Source organism: Phascolarctos cinereus, unplaced genomic scaffold, assembly GCF_003287225.1.
Source record: "Phascolarctos cinereus isolate Bilbo 61053 unplaced genomic scaffold, phaCin_HiC Scaffold_726;HRSCAF=1367, whole genome shotgun sequence".
NCBI lineage: Eukaryota > Metazoa > Chordata > Mammalia > Diprotodontia > Phascolarctidae > Phascolarctos > Phascolarctos cinereus.
The window spans coordinates 249,972,531-249,991,673 of NW_027556098.1; the positions used below are offsets into that span (position 1 = coordinate 249,972,531).

The window sequence follows — 19,143 nt, forward strand, 5'->3', positions numbered from 1 at the left end:
CACAGTAGCAAAACGAAAGTTCTGCAATACCGGTAATCAGAACACCACTGCAGCCACCCATGTGAAGTGAAAAATGTTCAGTTATGTAAGTTTGTGCGCACAGGCCCAGATAAGCATACTGGGAGGGCTCAGAGCCTAAGTGGGGAGGCCAATAAACTGTCTCAAGCCCAGAACGGCAACCCTCTGGGTGACTGGGTTCCCCAGAGTCTAAGCAGAAAAGTCCGTAAGATGTCTGAGGGAACCTATAAGCCTGCCTAGACTCTTCTGTCTGAGGAGGATGGGGAAATCGAATTTAAAATTGAGTGGAGACAAGCAAAAGTTACTGGAAGTGGGGGCTGATAGTCCCTTGAGATCTAGACTTAGTAATTGGGACAAACTACCAAAATATAAAGGGAAAGATAAAAAGAAAAAATGATTAAATATGATTTGAAGATTCTGCAGCAATTTGTTGTATGTTTGTTTTGTGTTCCTGTTTGTGTCTCTGGTGTGAATGAGTGTGAATAGAGGGTTTGAGAATAAGATGTTTGGAAACTTTGGGGGGAAAAAATTGTGGAAGATCAGTGAATTGTTTAGAATGCATAGTAAAGTTGTAAATGCAATTTGGGAAGAGAGAAGGGGAGAGGGAGAGCCCTATTCAATTATCTATAGAGGGTTCCGCCCTGTTCAAATTGCTGAAGCCTGAGATTCTCTGGAGGGAGGTTCCATCTGATAAGCCTCTAAGAAGCAGAGGGGACTTTTTCTTAGTTCCCTTAAGGAAGTAGGAAAGAAAAGGAGGATTTAGAGCAGGAATTGTCACCATGTGTCTTTTCAAGGGAATATATAAATTTGTGGAGGATATTTCCTTTTAAAGGGCCAAGAGTATTGGATTTAAAACAAAAATGTGTTTTTAATTGTTTTTCATTAATGATTAGAAATTCGGATCTGATTGGATTTAAGTTTACTGTTAAAAAAAATGGTTGTTAGGAGATGTGGCATTATTACTGTAATTGTTAAAAGTACTAAGAATAATAAGATTGATAATTTCTATATGTGATAATCTGGAAATGCAACTGACATTATCTGAAGTTTATTGTTTAACTTATTACTGTATTTCTAAATTGTACTGTATTTCTAAAACTCAGACTGCAAAATTTGAGAGACCACTGTGAGGTAGAAATGGTATTTAGGTAACTCTTGAATGGGTCTTTTAGTGATAAAGATGAGATAATTTGAAACTATTAAATACCTAGTGAGGTATATTTGATTATAAGACGATGATAGATTTATGGTGGTTTAAAGTTATAGTTTCAACATATTAATGATGAGATGAATGATTCTCTGGTCAAAGTGATTGGGAGTGCATTCATCTAAATTGATAATGGGTTTTTTTTCAAAGTTTATTAAAAATTTTGGAAATAATTTTATAATGTATGCCCTGTGACACAAACATATTTTATCATGAACAACTTATTGATATGTATTGATTTGGAATTAATGAGGTATTCTCTCATATACCAGGGCTTCAATTAGATAAAAAAAAATTTTTTTCCTTTTTAACCCAGGCTTTCTTAAGGCTAACAACCAGGTTTGTTGGGGTATGGGCAGTATGAGCCAGGCTCTTAAGGCAGAGACTAGTGGTCCTGGGGAAGTCTAGGCCTTGAAATACCTTGATTGGGAGTGACATTGAGGTTGAATCAGTAATCTAGATGTAGCCTGGTGCTATCAGACCAGTAAAAGACAATGATGGGCTAGCATAAAAAAAAAAAAGAAAAGGAAAGCCGGTCTATAGGGGTGGGAGTGGCCCCAGGAGACTGTTGGACCTAGTGAAGGGGTCTGGAAAGAAAGAAAGATTTTTATTGGGTCTGTTTTAAGTTTTTAATATACTGTTTACATATTTCTGAATTTTCTTATGTGATATAATCTAGTAAGCAATTGTACTAGTTACGTTGCTGGAAGGGCAATTTTTTTTTATAGTCTAGAATGTTAAATTAATTGTGCCTTCCAAGAAAAGAGAAAAAGGAATGAATCTGGCTGTTGGGGCATTCTATATGGTCCTGTTTTGTAACATTTCCTTTTAAGTATTGTAATTTAAGGATTGAGAACTTCCAAGTTTTGTCTATGTTTAAAGGGAAGTTTTAGCTGGGATTATCTGGTTTTCACTTATGGAGTTTAAAATTGTTAATTAAGCTATTTGGAGTTATTGTTTAAGTCAAGCACTAGTAAAAGTATTTTGTGTGTGAGAAGAAACTTGATAATTATGCAAAAATAAAAAAGGAAGGAGAGGTCTTATGAAATCCCATAATTCTCGTACAGACACCTTTTGACTAGAGAATTAAGGTAACTCAGAATTTTATGGTAATTAGGAATTGTAAGCTGTTTTTGAGAAAGGGAGATACTTTTATAAAAAAAGGGGAGGTTAGGTAAAATCTTTGATATTCTCTGAGAAGGCCTACTAAATTTCCTTTTGCAAGCCTAGGTATGTTGTTACCTGGAATACCATAAGAAAGGGCACTGGTGTCTCAAATGTAGGTCTGAAAGGTTCAATACCCCACTCTAAGTTTTTAAGGGGTGTGTGTGTTAGAAGTGAAAAAGTTAAGACAGCTAAAACAATTTAGTTGTCACTTATGAAAATTGTAAGATTGTTGGTTATTGTTTTAATGTTAAAACTTAAAACTGGTAATTGATTACTGTATGTGTGTGTTGAAAAAGAGCAGTCTGAGGACTGCCCCTGAGGGGCTAGTTAATTAAAAAAAAAAGCACAGCCCGTAGAAATTGTAAAGGTAGATGGGGTGGATGAGACAGCTCCTTCTCTGGGATCCCTGTTGATCATCCTTAGTTTTGTAAACTTGCCAAAGAGTTTGTTTGGATCATGGAGTTCCTAAACAAGAAACTTGGCCTGCTGAGAATTTGCAAGTATATAGAAATGACTTCTAATGATTGGCTTTTACACTAAAACAAGCTTAAATTTGAGAAGGAAAGATGTAAAGTGAGATCTCTTATGTACGAGTCCTGGTAAATCTATATTGCTTATTGCAACTCCATGAGAGTAAAATTAACTGTATCTGGCTTTAAGCTGTGATTAGTGAAACTTGCTGTTTGAGGTAAAAGGCTCTTGGGACTATAACTAATTTTGTTTTGAGTTTGATTTTGGGTATAGTTGCCTGCATTAAATCCATACCTGAGAGAAGTGCCGCAAGCTACCAAAAGGTGGACATCTGCATTTGGGAAAAGGCTGACGGGACAATCTTAGTCTCATTCTAGGATGGGATCCTCCTGACTCAGTTTCCCCATTGTGTTCCTTTGGAAAGGAATGTTTCCCACTTGACTATTCCTGTGTCTGGCTATGAGGAGAAACAGGTACTGCATGATTGGAGAACTGTGACCCTATCTGAATTTAAACAGAGCTAAGGATGTTTTATCTTGTCATATTTGATATGTCATATGTCCCTGCTCTTTTTCCTTCTATAGTAAGTTTCTATGATCAGAGCAAGTAGTATAAGATATGAGACAAGAGTGGAAATGCATGCAAGCTATTTAGGGCTCACTTTGGAGATGTTCCTTAGGCAATGTGAGATTATAGTCATATCTTAAACTGATTTTTGGAACTTGCTAGGACTAATGACTGACTGTTTACAGGAAATTGGGGGAAATAATAGTTTCCTTACTATAAGTCTCTAATCTCTTAGTGGCAAGTTTCTATAATTAGAAGGTTTTGTAAGTACAGTAACATTTACTAAAATAATTGATTATGGAACATCTTAGGTTACTATAGAACTAGGATGTGTGTTCTGGTATGAGTTAGGGTCCTTTAATTCTCGGTAATGGTATGGAGACAATCAGGGGCTTGTGAGAATGTTATTTTGTTATTTGGTTAGTATCATACTTGTCCAAAGTTGTGTTACAATTAATAATGTTAAAAGAATAATGGCTTGTGGTTTATTTTGTAAATGCCATCAAAGAAACATGGCATGACTAAAAGTTTAAGATCTTATATGTACAATGTTAAAAATTGATTATTTAATATATTTGTGCGTACTGGAGCCTGTTATTAATCCCTTAGCAAAATCTCATCCTCCTGGTAAGGAAATTAATAATGGATTAATGTAAAGTATAAGACACTGGGTTCTGATGGGAATTTCTTAAACATGACAATTGGCCATGGTTCCAATTTGGAGTTTGTAAAAATGATCAGGGTTATAAGGACTAGAAACAGTAATTTAAAATTGTGCTAAGGTCACTTTTGTAGGAGAATGGACAGAAAGCTGGTTCCTACAAGAAGACAAGAAGAGGAAGATGCTGAGATGCTGTGCTGGAGATGGATGGAACAAATACCAAGGACCAGAGGACTTCATTGACAATGTTCCCTGCCAGACAGCTGTCCAGTCTGAAGACCCCCCTGATGGTTATTAAGATTTAGTGGGGTGTGAAGAGGCTTCAAATTGTAAGAAATGAGAGGGGGGGGATTGTGAGAGATGATCTCTCAGAAGTGAAGCCTCCTCAGAGGGTTAATTGTTTCTTGTTCAGTTGAAACATTAACAATCAGTAAAATATGCCTTGCAACACATCCTATACTGTACTAGGCCTTTCCCTCTCCCCATACTTGTTTTTAGGCACATAGCAGGGAAAAGTAGCATCCCTCCCCCTCTTGAGCTGCTTACCCTTTCAAAAACTTCCCTCCCTTCTTGTCTCCAGGCAATTTTGTGAAACTGTCTTTATTCTCTGTTGATGGAAGTAGATTGTCACGAATAAGATTGTACCCTCAGAGCTTGCACCAATGAGCCTTGAGGAAGGGGGCTAGGGAGAAGGGGATTGCGGTTAGGATCTCTATAATTCTCAGAGCTGAACACAAGCTCTCTCTCTCTCTCTCTCTTAGGTCAGTGCCATCTTGTGGGTGCTCTGAGGGAGCCTTTCTCGAGAAAGCCAATAAATGAACTATTCTTTTTGCTAATATCTCTGAGTCTCCAATTTATTGGTAAGGGTCTTTGTACCCCACACAAGACCAACTAGGAGGCCATTATAATAGTTCAAGAAAGAGGTGATGAGGGATTAAATTAGAATGGTGGACATGTGAGTGAAGAGGAGGACACATATTGTGGAAACAGAAGAGATTTGACAAATGATTAGATATATAGGGTGAGTGAAAATGAGGAGCCAAGGATGACATTAAAACTGCAAATCTGGGAGACAGTAAAAGGGAAATTTAAAAGAGAAGGATTTGGAAGAAAACATAATAAATCCTATTTTGGACTTGTTGAGTTTGAGGTGTCTACACCTTAAAAAAGTTTGAAATGTCCAATTTTGGTAGTTGATCATGTGACTTTAAACCTCAAGAGAAAGCCAAAGAGTATATGTATATATACACATATATTTACATGTGCATACATGTATACATACATACCAAAATAGATAAATATAGGAATCACATTCATAGAAATTGTAATTGACTCTCTGGGAGTTGAAGAATCCACTAAGTGAGAGGGAGTGTAGATTCAAAGAAGAGGGGCTAGGATAGAACCTTGGGGAAAACTCACAGACATGGGTATGATGTGGGTGATGATCCAGGAAAGGAGACTGAGAAGGAACAGTTAGACAGGTAGTTGGAGAACTAGGAAAGAGCAGTATCATGAAAATGGGAAAACTTTGGCACAGACAAGTTAAGTGACTTGTCCATTGTCATATAGGAAGTCATATAGCTAGGAAGTATCATACTTAGGACTTAGCCCCAGGTCTTCTGATTCCAAGTTCAGTGATTTCTCAATTGCACCAGTGTCTCCTATCCCATTTGAATATAGGGATTAATTTTTAAATTTAGAAAAGTATTCTGAGCATCCCACATGGAATCAGTTGTACTATTAATATCAATTATTGAGAAAATCAATGATGACAAAAAGCTACTGTGATTTAGTAATATCTTTAAATTTTTATTTTATTAATCAAAATTTCTACATGTACTTGGAAACAGCAATACATACATGAGGGAGACAATACTCAATCTACAGAAGGCATGTTCACTTAGTTATTACACATATTGAGTCACACTACATATTTTGTTAGAGCTGAATAGAGATCAAAATGACAGTCTGTCTTGCGTGTACATATGGATTCACAGAATAAGTTCTGAAAGGCTGAAGGCTGAGATCTCTGGGTTCTATGGGGTTCTTACTCCATGAAGTCCTTATTCCACAGAGACTCTATAGAAGCTAGAGGTCTTCAGCCTTCAGCCTTTTGCTTGGGGAATCACTGCACTAGAGCATCCTGTTTCTATAGAGGATAACACTTAAGGCATAAAGCAGTATAAGACAGAATATAATCGCACACACACCCTACCTCACACCATTAATTGGTTTAGCAAAAAAAAATTTTATTTAAAATGTGTATTAAGTGAAATAATCATATAGGAAATATTTTTCTGTGATGATTCAATTTATCTTGTTAGCATGGTACAGTAAAAAGGGCATAGAAATTCTAGTCAGAAGATCTGAGTTCAAACAGCAACTCTGCCACTTACTGCCTGTATGACCTGCCCAAGGTCTCTGGACCAATTTTTTTTATCTAAAAAATGAAGAGCTTGGACTTGTTGAACAACTCAAATCCATGAGCCAAGTCTTTTTTTTTTTTAGGGCAATTGGGGTTGAGTGACTTGCCCAGGGTCACACAGCTAGTAAGTATCAAATGTTTGGTCTGAAGCTGGATTTGAACTCAAGTCCTCCTGACTTCAGGGCCAGTGCTCTATCCAATGTGCCACCTAGCTGCCCCTTGAGCCAAGTCTTGAGTCTATAAGCACCATGGGTGATTAGTCTGATGACATCACAGTGGGCTTTGGTAGTAGTGTATTAAAGTCATCATGGAGAAACTGCTGATTGGGACAATTCCTTTTAGTATCATCCTTGTAAATGCCCAAATATGTGGTATAGAACCACATAAAGGCAGGCATGGAAGAGATTGAGTAATCTAAGGGTAGTAAGGGAAGGCTTTGTGGAGGGGTTGAGACTTCAGCTGGGCCTTCAAGGCTCACCAGGATTTCGATAGAAGAAGTGAAAGATGAGGGGCTTCAAGGCAGGATAGAAGCATGAGGAAAGGCATAGAAGAAGGAATGAATATAATATATCTGGGGACAGTGAGCAGACTAGTTTCACTAGAATGGATGACACATATTAGAGCATTTGAAGAAAAATAGTTTATTATATTTACAAGCTCAAGAATGTACTGGAAAAGAGTTGCTCTGAGATATCTTGGGATGGAGCCACAACCTCAAATAGACTCTGGCCAACAGACCAGATAATCTATTGAGAGAATTAATAAAAAAAAATGTGATGCTTATTGACATTACTGTTCTGCTAGGCGGACATATGGCAAGAACATATGCAGAGAAAATATAAACGTGTGCAGCTCTGGGAGAGGAGCTGAAATAAATGCAGAGATAAGGAGGCCTCAGCAAAGCCAATTATTTTGGAAAGTAGGGTACTTGGGCCTATATACAAAACATAAGAAGCAAAAGTCATCCTATACTGATATTTATTCGAAGGGAAGGACTTTTAGCTGCCTGCCACAGAAACCATAAAATAATCCATTTCAATGAGAGGTGACTAAAGCTCAACCTAAGTCATTAAAGTTACCCTACTCAGTACTTTTGCTCACTGCTGTCTTCCAAGCCTCCACTTGATCCTCCTGACATCCCCAGCTGTTGAAATCCCTCACTTCCTTCAAAGTGCAGGCCAGGTGCCACCTGTTCCATAAAGCCTTTCCTGGTGCCCTCAGCTAGAAGCGATATCCCCTCCTCATTCCTCTCTAGACTGGACCCTGGATTTCCTCTACATTCCCCAGAAACTTCTTCATCCTGGAAACTCACTCCAGACCTGGAATTTACACACATACCCTCTATCCCTGCAGCCTCTCTCTCTGATTAAATGGTTCCTCCCAGAACATTCATTGAACGATGGCTCCCAGACCAGTCATGTCTCCATTCCTTTTCAGGCTGTACTTTGGACTTCAGACTTCCTCTGTTGTGGCCCCTTCTCAGGTTCCTTTCTCTCCCACCCAACCCACTTGCTTTTCAGCTTCCTTTAGCATGTCATCTCTCATTAGAATGTAAGCCCTTTGAGGGCAAAGCTTATATTTGTATTCCTACTACTTAGCACCTGGATGTGCTTAATAAATACTTGCATTGTTTTTGTTTTTTGTCTTTCAATTTCTTCAAACCACCCTGTTTGGATCTTTCCTGTTCACTTATATTCTTACTTGTATTTTATTTATCTGTGAAGGTATTTTTATTTTAATATTTTTGTTTTAGAAAATATAATTATTTTTAATAAAATATTTATGTTGACACATTTAATATTATTTTAAAAATAATAAATATGTTAAATTTTTGTCAGTTTTATTTATAATATGGTAAATATTGGTAGATATAACTCAAATAAACAAACTCTTTTTTGAGTATAAAAGAGCCCTCAACAATTTTTAGAAATATAAAGGAGCCCTGAAACCAAAAAGTTTGAGAACCTTTGTATTACCATATTGTTTCTCTAATGTATCTATTGTTAACTAAATAAGGTCTGTGAAAATGGAAATTGTCCCAAATTTCTCACTGCCTCTGGTAGTCATTGACACGGTGGCTGATGGGGGGCTTAAGCCAAGATCTTAGCCCCTTGCCCCAGAGGGAATCTGACTCCCATTTGTTTACAGGCCCCAGCCTCCCATCTCTCTTTGAAAGCCTTAGCCTACCTTTTAATCTTACTCAGATGTGCCTTTGCCCATTGCCCTAAAAAGAATCTGGCTCCCTTTTGTCTATGGGCCCCAGAAAGCCCTTATCGTTCCTTATTGACTTCCCTTGTTGACTCCCCCTTATCTCCCTTTGAAAGCCCTAGCCCCACCTTTTTGATCTTATGCAGATGCCTTCCAGTTCCCTTCATTATCTATTCCCATTGTCTATTCAATCTCTCAGACCTTCCAATTGGAATTCCTACCTGGACCCTTTTCCTAGCCCCCTGGTCTGGCCACCCAAAGTTACTTTATAAGATCTACTCTGGCCCCCATTCAGATGCTGAAAATCTCATGCACAAAAGGCTGAGACTTTCTCATGCCTACTCGTCCTTACAGGCGTCACCTGGCCTATGTGATTTATCACTAATAAAACTTTTTCTCTAGACTTGAGTTGAATTCTTTCAGGCAGGGCCTGGCATCACAATCTTGGGGGTTCCCAGCAGCACTCCCAAGCCTCTAGACCTCTTCAGTGGCCATAGGTAGAATACTAAGATCTTCAAAGACAGCACCTTCTATTTCTTTTTTTATACTTCACAGGGGGATAAAGGGTGAGCTCATAGCAGTTGCTTGAGAAATAATTCCTTGGTTTCCCCCTTGGTCTCACTAGGTCTTCATGCTCAGGTTTCTGAGAGGAATCTTGGCTGTGAGGGTCTATGCTGGCTACCTACATCTCTTACTGTAGATGTCCCACCACTCAGAGATATCGTTACCATTTTTGGAATGACCTGATACTTACAGATCCTTCTGAGCAGCTAACCACATGTCCAAATGTCTTGTTGTATCTGCAGCACACTATGGGCTCTTTGTGAGAAACCACCAGGTGAGGCTCAGGGCGAGCTCTAGTTCAGGAAAAACAAAATTAGGTCATGAAAACCAGAACCAGTCTGGAGGCTTCCTCCCACACCATCATATTTATCCTGTGGCTTGGGCCACCCTTCCATCCACCTCCAAAATGAATGAAGAAGAACTGGAAACAGAAAATGTATGCTTTTGGTACACTGTACTTGCTAAACAGTATGAGACAAAAATCTGAGTTATAACCTTTCCCCCAATCTCTCTCTCTCTGTGTCTCTGTCTCCCTCTCTCTGTCTATCTCTCTGTCACTCTCTCTGTCTCTGTCTCTCTCCATCTCTCTGTCTCTCTCACTGTCTCTATTTCTAAAGAGACAGAGACAGACAGACACATAGACAGAGACAGAAAGACAGAGTCAGAGAAACAGACACAGAGAGACAGAGACAGAGAAAGAGATAAGATGGACAGAGACAGAGAGACAGAGAAGGGGGAGAGACAGAAAGACACATATATAGACAGAGATAGAAAGACAGAGACAAGACAGATGGAGACAAGGAGACAGAGACAAACAGAGAGACAGAGACAGGGAGAGAAGAGAGAGACAGAGACAGATAGACAGAGACAGGGAGACAAAGAGAGACAGAAACAGAGAACGTGTGTTTATATATGTCTGCATGTGTACCTATGAAAATGGAGGTAGGGGAACACCACATTTCCATTGCATCCATTCTCTTTCAGATCACGACTCAATGCACATCCAGGAATTACTTTCCTTTTTGCTGGTCCTATAATACAAGTAACATTGACCTACTTTCTCCTTCATTGTTCCATATATACTCCTTTAATTCAACTTCACTCAAGATTCACTCATTTTTCCACTCCTCAACTCTCTACAGGATCTTTCCATCACTGCTCTATCACTGTGTTATATGTCATACCTCTCAACCAGCTCTTATTCCCACCACTGTTCCATGTCACCGTGTCCTGACAAAGGCACTGTGATCACCAATAGCTATGCCTCAGTATTTGTTCCTTATTGACAAACCCCCATCCAGAGTAGCCTCTCAATTCCTAACAACCATACATCAGCTCTGAAATTTCTTCCTGACACCATAAAATAGGCTCACAGAATAGCAACCTATTGTGAGGGATACAAGGTGACATTTGGTGCTTGTAAAACTTCAAGCATACACAAAAAGCTATTTCTACAGGGATCCAGGCCAAGAGTGTTATACTGGCTAAGAAAAACTAGTCAAAGGCTGAAGCAAGAAAAGGTTTGAGCAAAATGCCAGTCCAGAAAGGTAAGATATCTAAGCAAATTTTATGTTAAGAAGGTATGATTTTAAACACCTCCTCTTAATCATTAATAATAGCTTGCATGTATATAATCCTTTAAACTTGGCAAAGCATTTTAATATGTTATCTCATTTGATCCTCACAACAGCCTTGTGAGGTAGTACAATTTCATAGATGAAGAAACTGAGTCTAGGGAAGGTTAAGTGACTTGTCCAGGGTCACACAGGTATAGTCAGTGTCTGAAGCAGAATGTGAAATTAGACCTTTTGGACTCTACTGTTCCACTTAGGTAGGTAGAGGGTGAAGTTCTGGCAAGTAGAAAAATAAAATACTTTATATATGAAACTGACCCATGAGTTATACCCCATATCTATATGGAAGACATTAATGAAGAGATACCTACAAGAAGGGCCATAAGGACAATGTATTATGAGTGGAAGGCAAGGAAAGATTGATGGCCAGAAAATAAACTCAGGACTAAGAATGAACAGAAGCAATGATCTTCTAGTCTTGGCAAGTTACCAAGACAATGGAGAGGGCTCAGACAGGGCATGTGCAAAGCTATTGTAGCAAATAGCAACAGATAAGACATCCACAACTGATGTTCAGGAAGGAAGAAAGGAAACAAGCATTTATAAAGTGTCTACTGTGTGCTAGGCTCTGTGCTAAGTGTTTTGCAAATATTATCTCACCTGATCTTCAGAATAACCCTTGGAGGTAAGAGCTAATATTATCTCTCTTTTCCAGAACTAATTGTGGGGTATGAGAGGGACTCAATTTATATACAGAACATGGTGATAGAGCAGTGATGGAAGGGATCCTGTAGAGAGTTGAGGAGTGGAAAAATACATGAATTTGGGGTGAAGTTGAATTCAAGGAGTATATATGGGAAAATGAAGGAGAAAGTAGGTCAATGTGTATACCAGGAACAATAAGAAGGAAACTGAGGCAGATGGGGTTTAAGTGACTTCTCCAGCTAGTAAGTGTCTGAAGCCAAATTTGAACTCAAATCTTCCTAATTCTAGGCCCAGGGTTCTATCCTCTGCTACCTAGCTGACTCAACTGTTTAAATGGAATTCAGCCAGGGATGAGGTAGGAGTGATCTGAGAACATCACCAGAAGAGAGGAGAATGGGAAACGCCTTATCAAATCATATGATCATAGATTTGGAGCTAAAAGGGACCCAAGAGGTCATTGACTCCAACCCCCTCCTTTTGCAGATGGGGAAAGTGAGGCCCAGAGAATTTAATTTACTTGTTCAGGTCACATACTTAGTGTCTGAGGCAAGATTCAAACCTTGGTCTTCCTAACTCCAAGTCCAGTGCTCTACTCACCATACCACCCTGTCTCCTAAAACATACAAGGACATGCATCCAGGAAGAGAAATTTCTTTGAGATATGTATCTGTGTCAAATCCATTCTTCACCACTAGCCAGGGCTATGTATGCTCAGTAAAGCATATAGTAAATCTAGTTTCCCATTACATTACTCTTTTCAGGTCTGTGGGGCTATGATGGGAAGGCAAATCTAGACTCCACAAAATGGGCATGATCACCACACCCTCATTCTCCCTTTATGAATCACTAAATTCATTAGAATTTTGGATGAGATGATCTGTAAGGGTGTTCTAAATCCTACAAAACTATGACATATCCTTGGGGAAAGTTTTACAGAACAAATCCTTTTATTAAGGGGATTTGTTCTGTGAAGTTTGGATTCAGTTAAAGTGCTGCACTTGAGGACCTAGAGGGCCACATGGGACCTTGAAGCCACAGGTTCCCCACCTCTGCTCTGGGCAATTCTATATGAGTCATTTTCAGTTGCCCCATCACAATTTCTACACTATCACTGGACCTGGAGTCAGGAAGACCTCAGTTCAAATCCAGCCTCAGACACTAACTTCATGACCCTGGAAAAATGACTTAACTTCTTGTCTGCGTCAATTTCTTCCTTTGCAAAATGGGGATGATAAGATCATCCCCATTATACAGATAGCATCTACCTTCCAGAGTTGTTGTGAATATAAAACAAGATCATATCTGTAAAGTGTTTGTAAACTTTAAAGTGCTATATAAATGCTAGTTATGATGATTGATGATGATGATGATGATGATCTGAGTACTAATATCTAATTACTGAGATCAAGGCTCAAACACTCTGTTGAGAGGATCTTTCTGATTTCCTGGCCCCACTCTGTGGAGAGGAACATGGTAAGAGCACATTTCTGCTCTTCTCTATGATTTTATCCTTGGGCTACAGAGCAATATTGGGGAGGGCAAGAGAGAAGATAGAGAGGAAGAAGAGCAACTGAAGAGAGCAGGTGTGAGGTGGAATGAGAGTTAGGGGTAAGACAGGAGTGAGAGGAGAAATAAGGACAGGAAAGCTTGGGTAGAGATGAAAGCACCAACTGGCATCTGACTTTGGACACTGGAGACTGAGTCTGTGACACAGTGATGCTAAAATCAGGTCACTTCGGTCCAAAAAAAAAAATCAATCAACTATGGAATAGTTTGGAATAGATTGTCTGACTGAAGTTTTCACTTTTTAATGTACTCTCTTGACATCTAGGTAGGGCCCCAGCTTCATGCACTAATATCAATGGTGATTTAGTAGTCAGGCTGCTGGGGCTATTCTAACAGGAGCAAATTAACATCCCTGGACCATGAGATAAAATTAGGAAAAAGCCGGTAGATCAGATCAGATACTTTTCGCTTCTTCTCATCAACAGTTAGCCAAAGAAGTACCTCCCACCAGAGTCATAACTGGCATGGGGTGAATTGGGTTTTGTTCAAGGGTGTCAGTATCTAAGGAGGTACTCAGGGAGGCCTCTCAGAAGATATTTCTTCCTCTCACTTCAAGGTCCTCCACTGGTCTATGGCAAACCACCCCCAGGGTTCTATTTTTGTGATGCTCTTCTCCAAGCCCTACCCCCTTTCCTCTTAACCTTCTTGCAGATCAGGAAAACACTCACTGATCTACCTCCCCCAATGCAAATGCACTTACAAAGAAACTACCTTCTATGATGCCACCTTTTATTCCCACACAACTGTTTTTTTTTTCCTTAGGTGAAAGAATTCCTAGTTATTTCTATCATCGACATGGATCACTTGGCCATGAGATGGGTGATCCCTTTGAGCTTATAATAGGGCTTCATACTAAGGGATGATGGCAAGGATAGAGGGGAGGCAGGAGTGAGACTGAAGGCCCAGAAGGGCAGAATATACCCAATATCCTCTGTAGGAGAGCTGACCTCTTTAGGTTGAGAAGCCAAGTCACGTACCTCATCCTTAGATGCAGGAGAGAGACAGAATCTGTGGCAACACACAGTGCTTTGATGTTGGACAGGTAGTGACAAGCTGTAAGCTCCCCCTGGATGTCACTGGCTTTGGGGCAGGCAGTGAACAAGCAGTTGTGGTTCTCTAGATCCCAGACCTGGGTGGGAAGACAGAGGGAAAGTGTCATTCAGAGCCACATGCCCCCAAGGGGATGTTCATCTCAGAAGCAGGCACTTTGTTCCTGGAAAGGCCCCCATTGTGTTCCATGCTTATGCAAAGCAGCCATCTGCTGTATGGTAGAGGTGAAGGTCTAGCCTCTGTCATAAATTTGCATTTATAAAATCCCTTGCCCCCCCCCCAAATTCAAATAAATAAAAAATGTTCCCTTAGCTCCTGTGCATTGCAAATTGAACAGACTTCTGGGATCTTCTGTGGAGAACCTCACTCTGCATCCTTGTTACCACTTTTTCATCCCAAATCCTGGAAACTTTTTTTGAAATGATGAGGCTGCCAGGTAGTATTGATATTTATACTTCTAGCTCAATTAAGCAATTAACCAGTGCCTATTACATGCCAGGGACTATGCTAGGCACAGGGGATACAAACACAGTGAATTAAATAATCTCTTCTCTCAAGAGGCTTACATTCTAGTGGGAGAGGGAGAGGACAAGCCTTAGTATCTATAGAATAAATATAAAGAGAATAGGTGGAAATAAATACAAGGTAACTCAAGATGAAGATCCAGTCTGGGCAATCTCTTAGGCCATACATGTAATTTTTCATCATAAAGAAGTAATTAGCTGACTACTTGAAACTCTGATAAGGGTACTAGTGCTTTCTTTCTCTGTAAAGAACTCCATCCAGAAATGCTTGATGCAAAGGATCCTCATCCACCTACTTGACTCACACAGACTGGACTTTTAAAACTTGATATATTCTGGAAATATATTTTGCATGACTACACATGTATAATCTATATTGCATCTCCAGTCTTCTCAAGGAGAGGGAGGGGACAGAAGGGAAGGAGGAAAGGAGAGAGTTTAAATTTAAACTTATTAAAAATTGTTTTTATGTGTAAATTGTAACAAAATAAAATATAATTTTTTTTAAAAAAAACTTAATATATTCATTTTAATTACTCCCCTCTGCATTCTGATTCAGCTTAACTAATTGAACCTCTTCCTTGAGTACACACCATACTCTCATGACTCTTGGCTTTTTCTTGTGCTGTTCCAAGGCTCCTAGAATGCCTTCCCTCCTCTTCTTGTCCTATTGAATTTTCATCCTTTCTTTGAATATCAGTTCAAATGCCAACTTCCCCAGGAAGCCTTTCCTGATCTGTCTCTCTCCTCCCCCTCCTCCACAACAACCTCCCCTTTAGGTGTCATATAGCACTTTGCTTCCTAACTCATATAGCACTCTCAAAATAACCAGTGAGTTGGTACACAGACTATCACATTGTTGTCTTCCTGTGGGCAGAATGGGAGTCTAGAGTTCCGTCCCTGGCTTGTCCTCAATTCAGTACCTGAAGCTATGTTTTACATCAGTTGGCCAGAATATATCGGTGATTGAACTGGAGTGTCAAGGGAAAGCTAGTGCATTATTGTCATCTGCGTTTTCGTTTTATCTGTGTGCAGGACTGGAAACTCATTGAAAGCAAGAACCAAGTTTTATCTAACTTTGTATTTCCCCCAGTCAATTCCCCCACAGTCAATAGAATGTAAGCTGTATGAGGACAGGGTTTGTTTTATTTTTGCCTTAGTATTCGCAGTCCTAGGATCCCCTGGCATGGTGTCTGGATATAGGTAATTAATAAATGCTTCTTGGAGGAATGAATGAATTGTAGATACTTAATAATTATCTGTTTGTTGCAATTGTTATAAACATTTTTTAAAATATAGCTACCAGTGGGAGGAAGAAATTAAGTCACTTTATAACCTTATGGTACTATATAAATTGACCTTGTTATTTTTATTATTATCAGTCATTTACACTTCAGTATGAATTAGCTCATCAGCTGCTTTCCTTAGAACACTGAGGAAATGGGAGTTTTGCTGGGATTGGAGGGGAGATCATTTCAGAGTAGATGGTATGGCCCAGGGAGGGCAGGCCTAGAGATGTGGTGGTGTCACAATGGGCAGCCTGGGCAAAGGAGAGATTACCAAGGGTACAGAGAAAGGAACAAAAAGGAAGTAACAAAGATAAAATTTTGCCTGGGACTAACCTTAGTTACATCCAAGATCAATATTTGAACAACTCAGGAATGGTCTTCCTGTTCTCACTCCCTTTCCTAAATGGTAGCTTCCTTTTCAGTTGGCATTTTTGTGGGCCCAGAAAATGCCAAATAGGAACACAAGATCACAGATTTAGAACTAGAAGGGATCTCAGAGACTATCTGTTTTCCCTTCTCTTCCCTCCCCTTATTAAATAGATAAAGAAATTAAGGTCCAGAGAAGTGAAGGGACATACTCACAATCACACGGGTAAGACTTGAACCCAGGTCTTCTGATTCCAAAATCAATGTTATATATTGCAAGACAATAAAGTAAGATTAAAAATTCAAGAAATTGTGTGTACATTTAAGAAGGCTAACAGCACTCAGGAAGCACTTGTAAGGGGTTTCCATGAATTAGGAAAGTGGAACATATGGACTGAAAAAGCAATTTAAAAAAAGCAAAGATGCCAGATTCAGCTGTTTGGGCCTTCTATGATTAATGTGTATTGAATAAGAATAATATATTAAGAAGCAACTTACACACCATATTTCAAGGATATGATTTCAGTGTATTTTAAATAAATTTTAGGAAGTGATTCAAATGTGCCTGAATCATCATAGGCAAGATGTTAATCTTGTAATGATGGATACAGATTGGGAAAATATGGAAAGACACACGGGAAATAAAGTAGAATATATGACACCTACCCACACATACAGTTTTCATGATTGGAGAGCAAAAGCAATGTAGGGGAAAAAAATCACTTCTTTGGAATGTTTAAAAAATGAAGCTTTCAAACTGAAATCAGAAGGAATTGTTAATGCCTTTTCATGCATTTAATCTTTAATGATCCTTATTGAAACAAAGTTTGCAAATCTTACCATATTAGTTACGCTTGCCCAGCAGATTGAGGAGGAAGTAGGGTTCCTTGCTATAGCAATGAATATGTGACCTTGGGCAACTAAATTTAGCCTTGTTATATCCCAGTTTGGGGCGGCTAGGTGGCACAGTGGATAGAGAACTGGGCTTAGAATCAGGAAGACTCATATTCATGAGTTCAAATCTGGCCTCAGACACTTGCTAGTTGTGTGGCCCTACCCCTGTTTGTCTCAGTTTTCTCAACTGTAAAATGAGCTGGAGAAGGAAATGGCAAACCACTCCAGTATCTCTGCCAATGGGGTCATGAAGAATTGGAAATGACTGAACAACATATCTCAGTTTTTTCCTCAAGAAACTGGGGAGAATAACCCTGCTTTTGGACCTTAATATCATTGCATGGAACTCAAGATGACTATTGGGACCTATAGCTCAAAGAATACATCAATGTCCAATCCATCCACATAAGATTCATGTGGGGGTATAGTGGATTATAACGCCGATAATCCCTGCTGCTGGAGAAGCTGGGGCTGGCTTGAGTTCAGGAGGTCTGAGCTGCAGTAGGGCTTAAGCCAATCAGGTGTTCACACTATTTCTGGTTCCAATATAGTGAACCCCCAGGAGCAGGGGCTGCTTAAGGAGAGACAAGCTAGACCATGTCAAAAATGGAGCAGGTCAAAGCTTCCATGTCAACCAGTAGTAGAGACTGGGCCCAGGAGTGACTTCCTTCTTTTTTTTTTATTTCGGGTGAGGCAATTGGGGTTAAGTGACTTGCTCAGGGTCACACAGCTAGCAAGTATCAAGGGTTTGGTCTGAGGCTGGATTTGAATTCAGGTCCTTCTGACATCAGGGCTGGTGCTCTATCCACTGTGCCACCTAGCTGTCCCACTGACTAGGAAGTGATATAGGAATAACCATTCTAAAAAAAAAAAATTAGACCTGATCGTTGGTCATCTGAGATGAAGTAAATTACTTAGTTAATTAATCAATAAGATGTATACTGAGTACGTACCATGTGCCCTACTCTATTCTCTAGAATAGACAGTTCAATGTTTAACATGATGCAAATCACCAAAGTACCTTCATGGAAATAAGTGTTTGAGAGGATTTCTTGGAGTTATCCAGTTCACCAATCCTTCCTCCACACAGGCTCATTCTCTGGAAAGCAGGGCAAAGGCATGGTCCCCACAGCACTGAGTTTAGTTTTCTCTGGAGGGAGGCATAGTTCTGTTGTATCTGAATTCACTAATAATATACCCGGGGCAGCATGGAAAAGGGAGGATGTAGTTTATAAGCATCCCTTTCTATCTTCTCCTTCCACTCAGTTTACTTACCAAGTCTGTGCACTATTGCTAAGCACTCCCACTCTGTCCATTAGGTTTGGCTGGGGTGGAGGGGATGGGGAAGGAATGTGCCATGGTTAGAGAAACAGTGGCAGGTTGCAGCTATGCCACGTGAAAGTCAGTGAGATTATAGAATAATGGTATCATAGATCTAGATCCAGAAGAGACCTTAGAGATCATCTAGCCAAGCCTCCTCCTTTCACAGATGAAGAATCTGAGGTTCAGAGAGGGTGACTCACCCAAGCTTCCATAGGTAGTAGTGTCAGAGGCAAGACTAGAACCCAAGTCTTCTGACTCTGGAACCAGGGTTTTTCCTACTTCATCAAGTTATTTCTTCCAGGGCAGTAGAGGGGAATCTTTAAATTCATATGAATAAAAAAAAATCTGCTACCTGTTCAGAGGTAGTTTCCTCATCTGGCTCATCATAGGTCCAGATCTTACCCTACCACTCCTGTACAGAAATCCACTTATGTCAATACTTCACTGAAGCTAATCATAACCTGTGTAAAACTTAGAGTCTTGGAGACTTGCCCTAGACTAAGGGAGGCTTAGGGAAGCTAGGTGGCACAGTGGATAGAGTGCTGAGCCTGGAGTCAGGAAGAC

The 19,143-nt window shown here is 39.7% G+C and overlaps 1 protein-coding gene across 1 annotated transcript in view; it reads right to left on the minus strand.

The window, feature by feature from the left end:
- LOC110215612 (cilia- and flagella-associated protein 337-like) overlaps positions 1 to 19,143 on the minus strand; it is a 75,747-nt gene that overhangs the window by 48,530 nt on the left and 8,074 nt on the right. The window contains exons 3-4 of the mRNA XM_078146177.1: positions 14,111 to 14,262; positions 9,479 to 9,581 (exon numbers count right to left, since the gene is read on the minus strand). Of these exons, the coding sequence (XP_078002303.1) occupies positions 9,479 to 9,581; positions 14,111 to 14,262 (255 nt within the window). The remainder of the gene's footprint in view (positions 1 to 9,478; positions 9,582 to 14,110; positions 14,263 to 19,143) is intronic.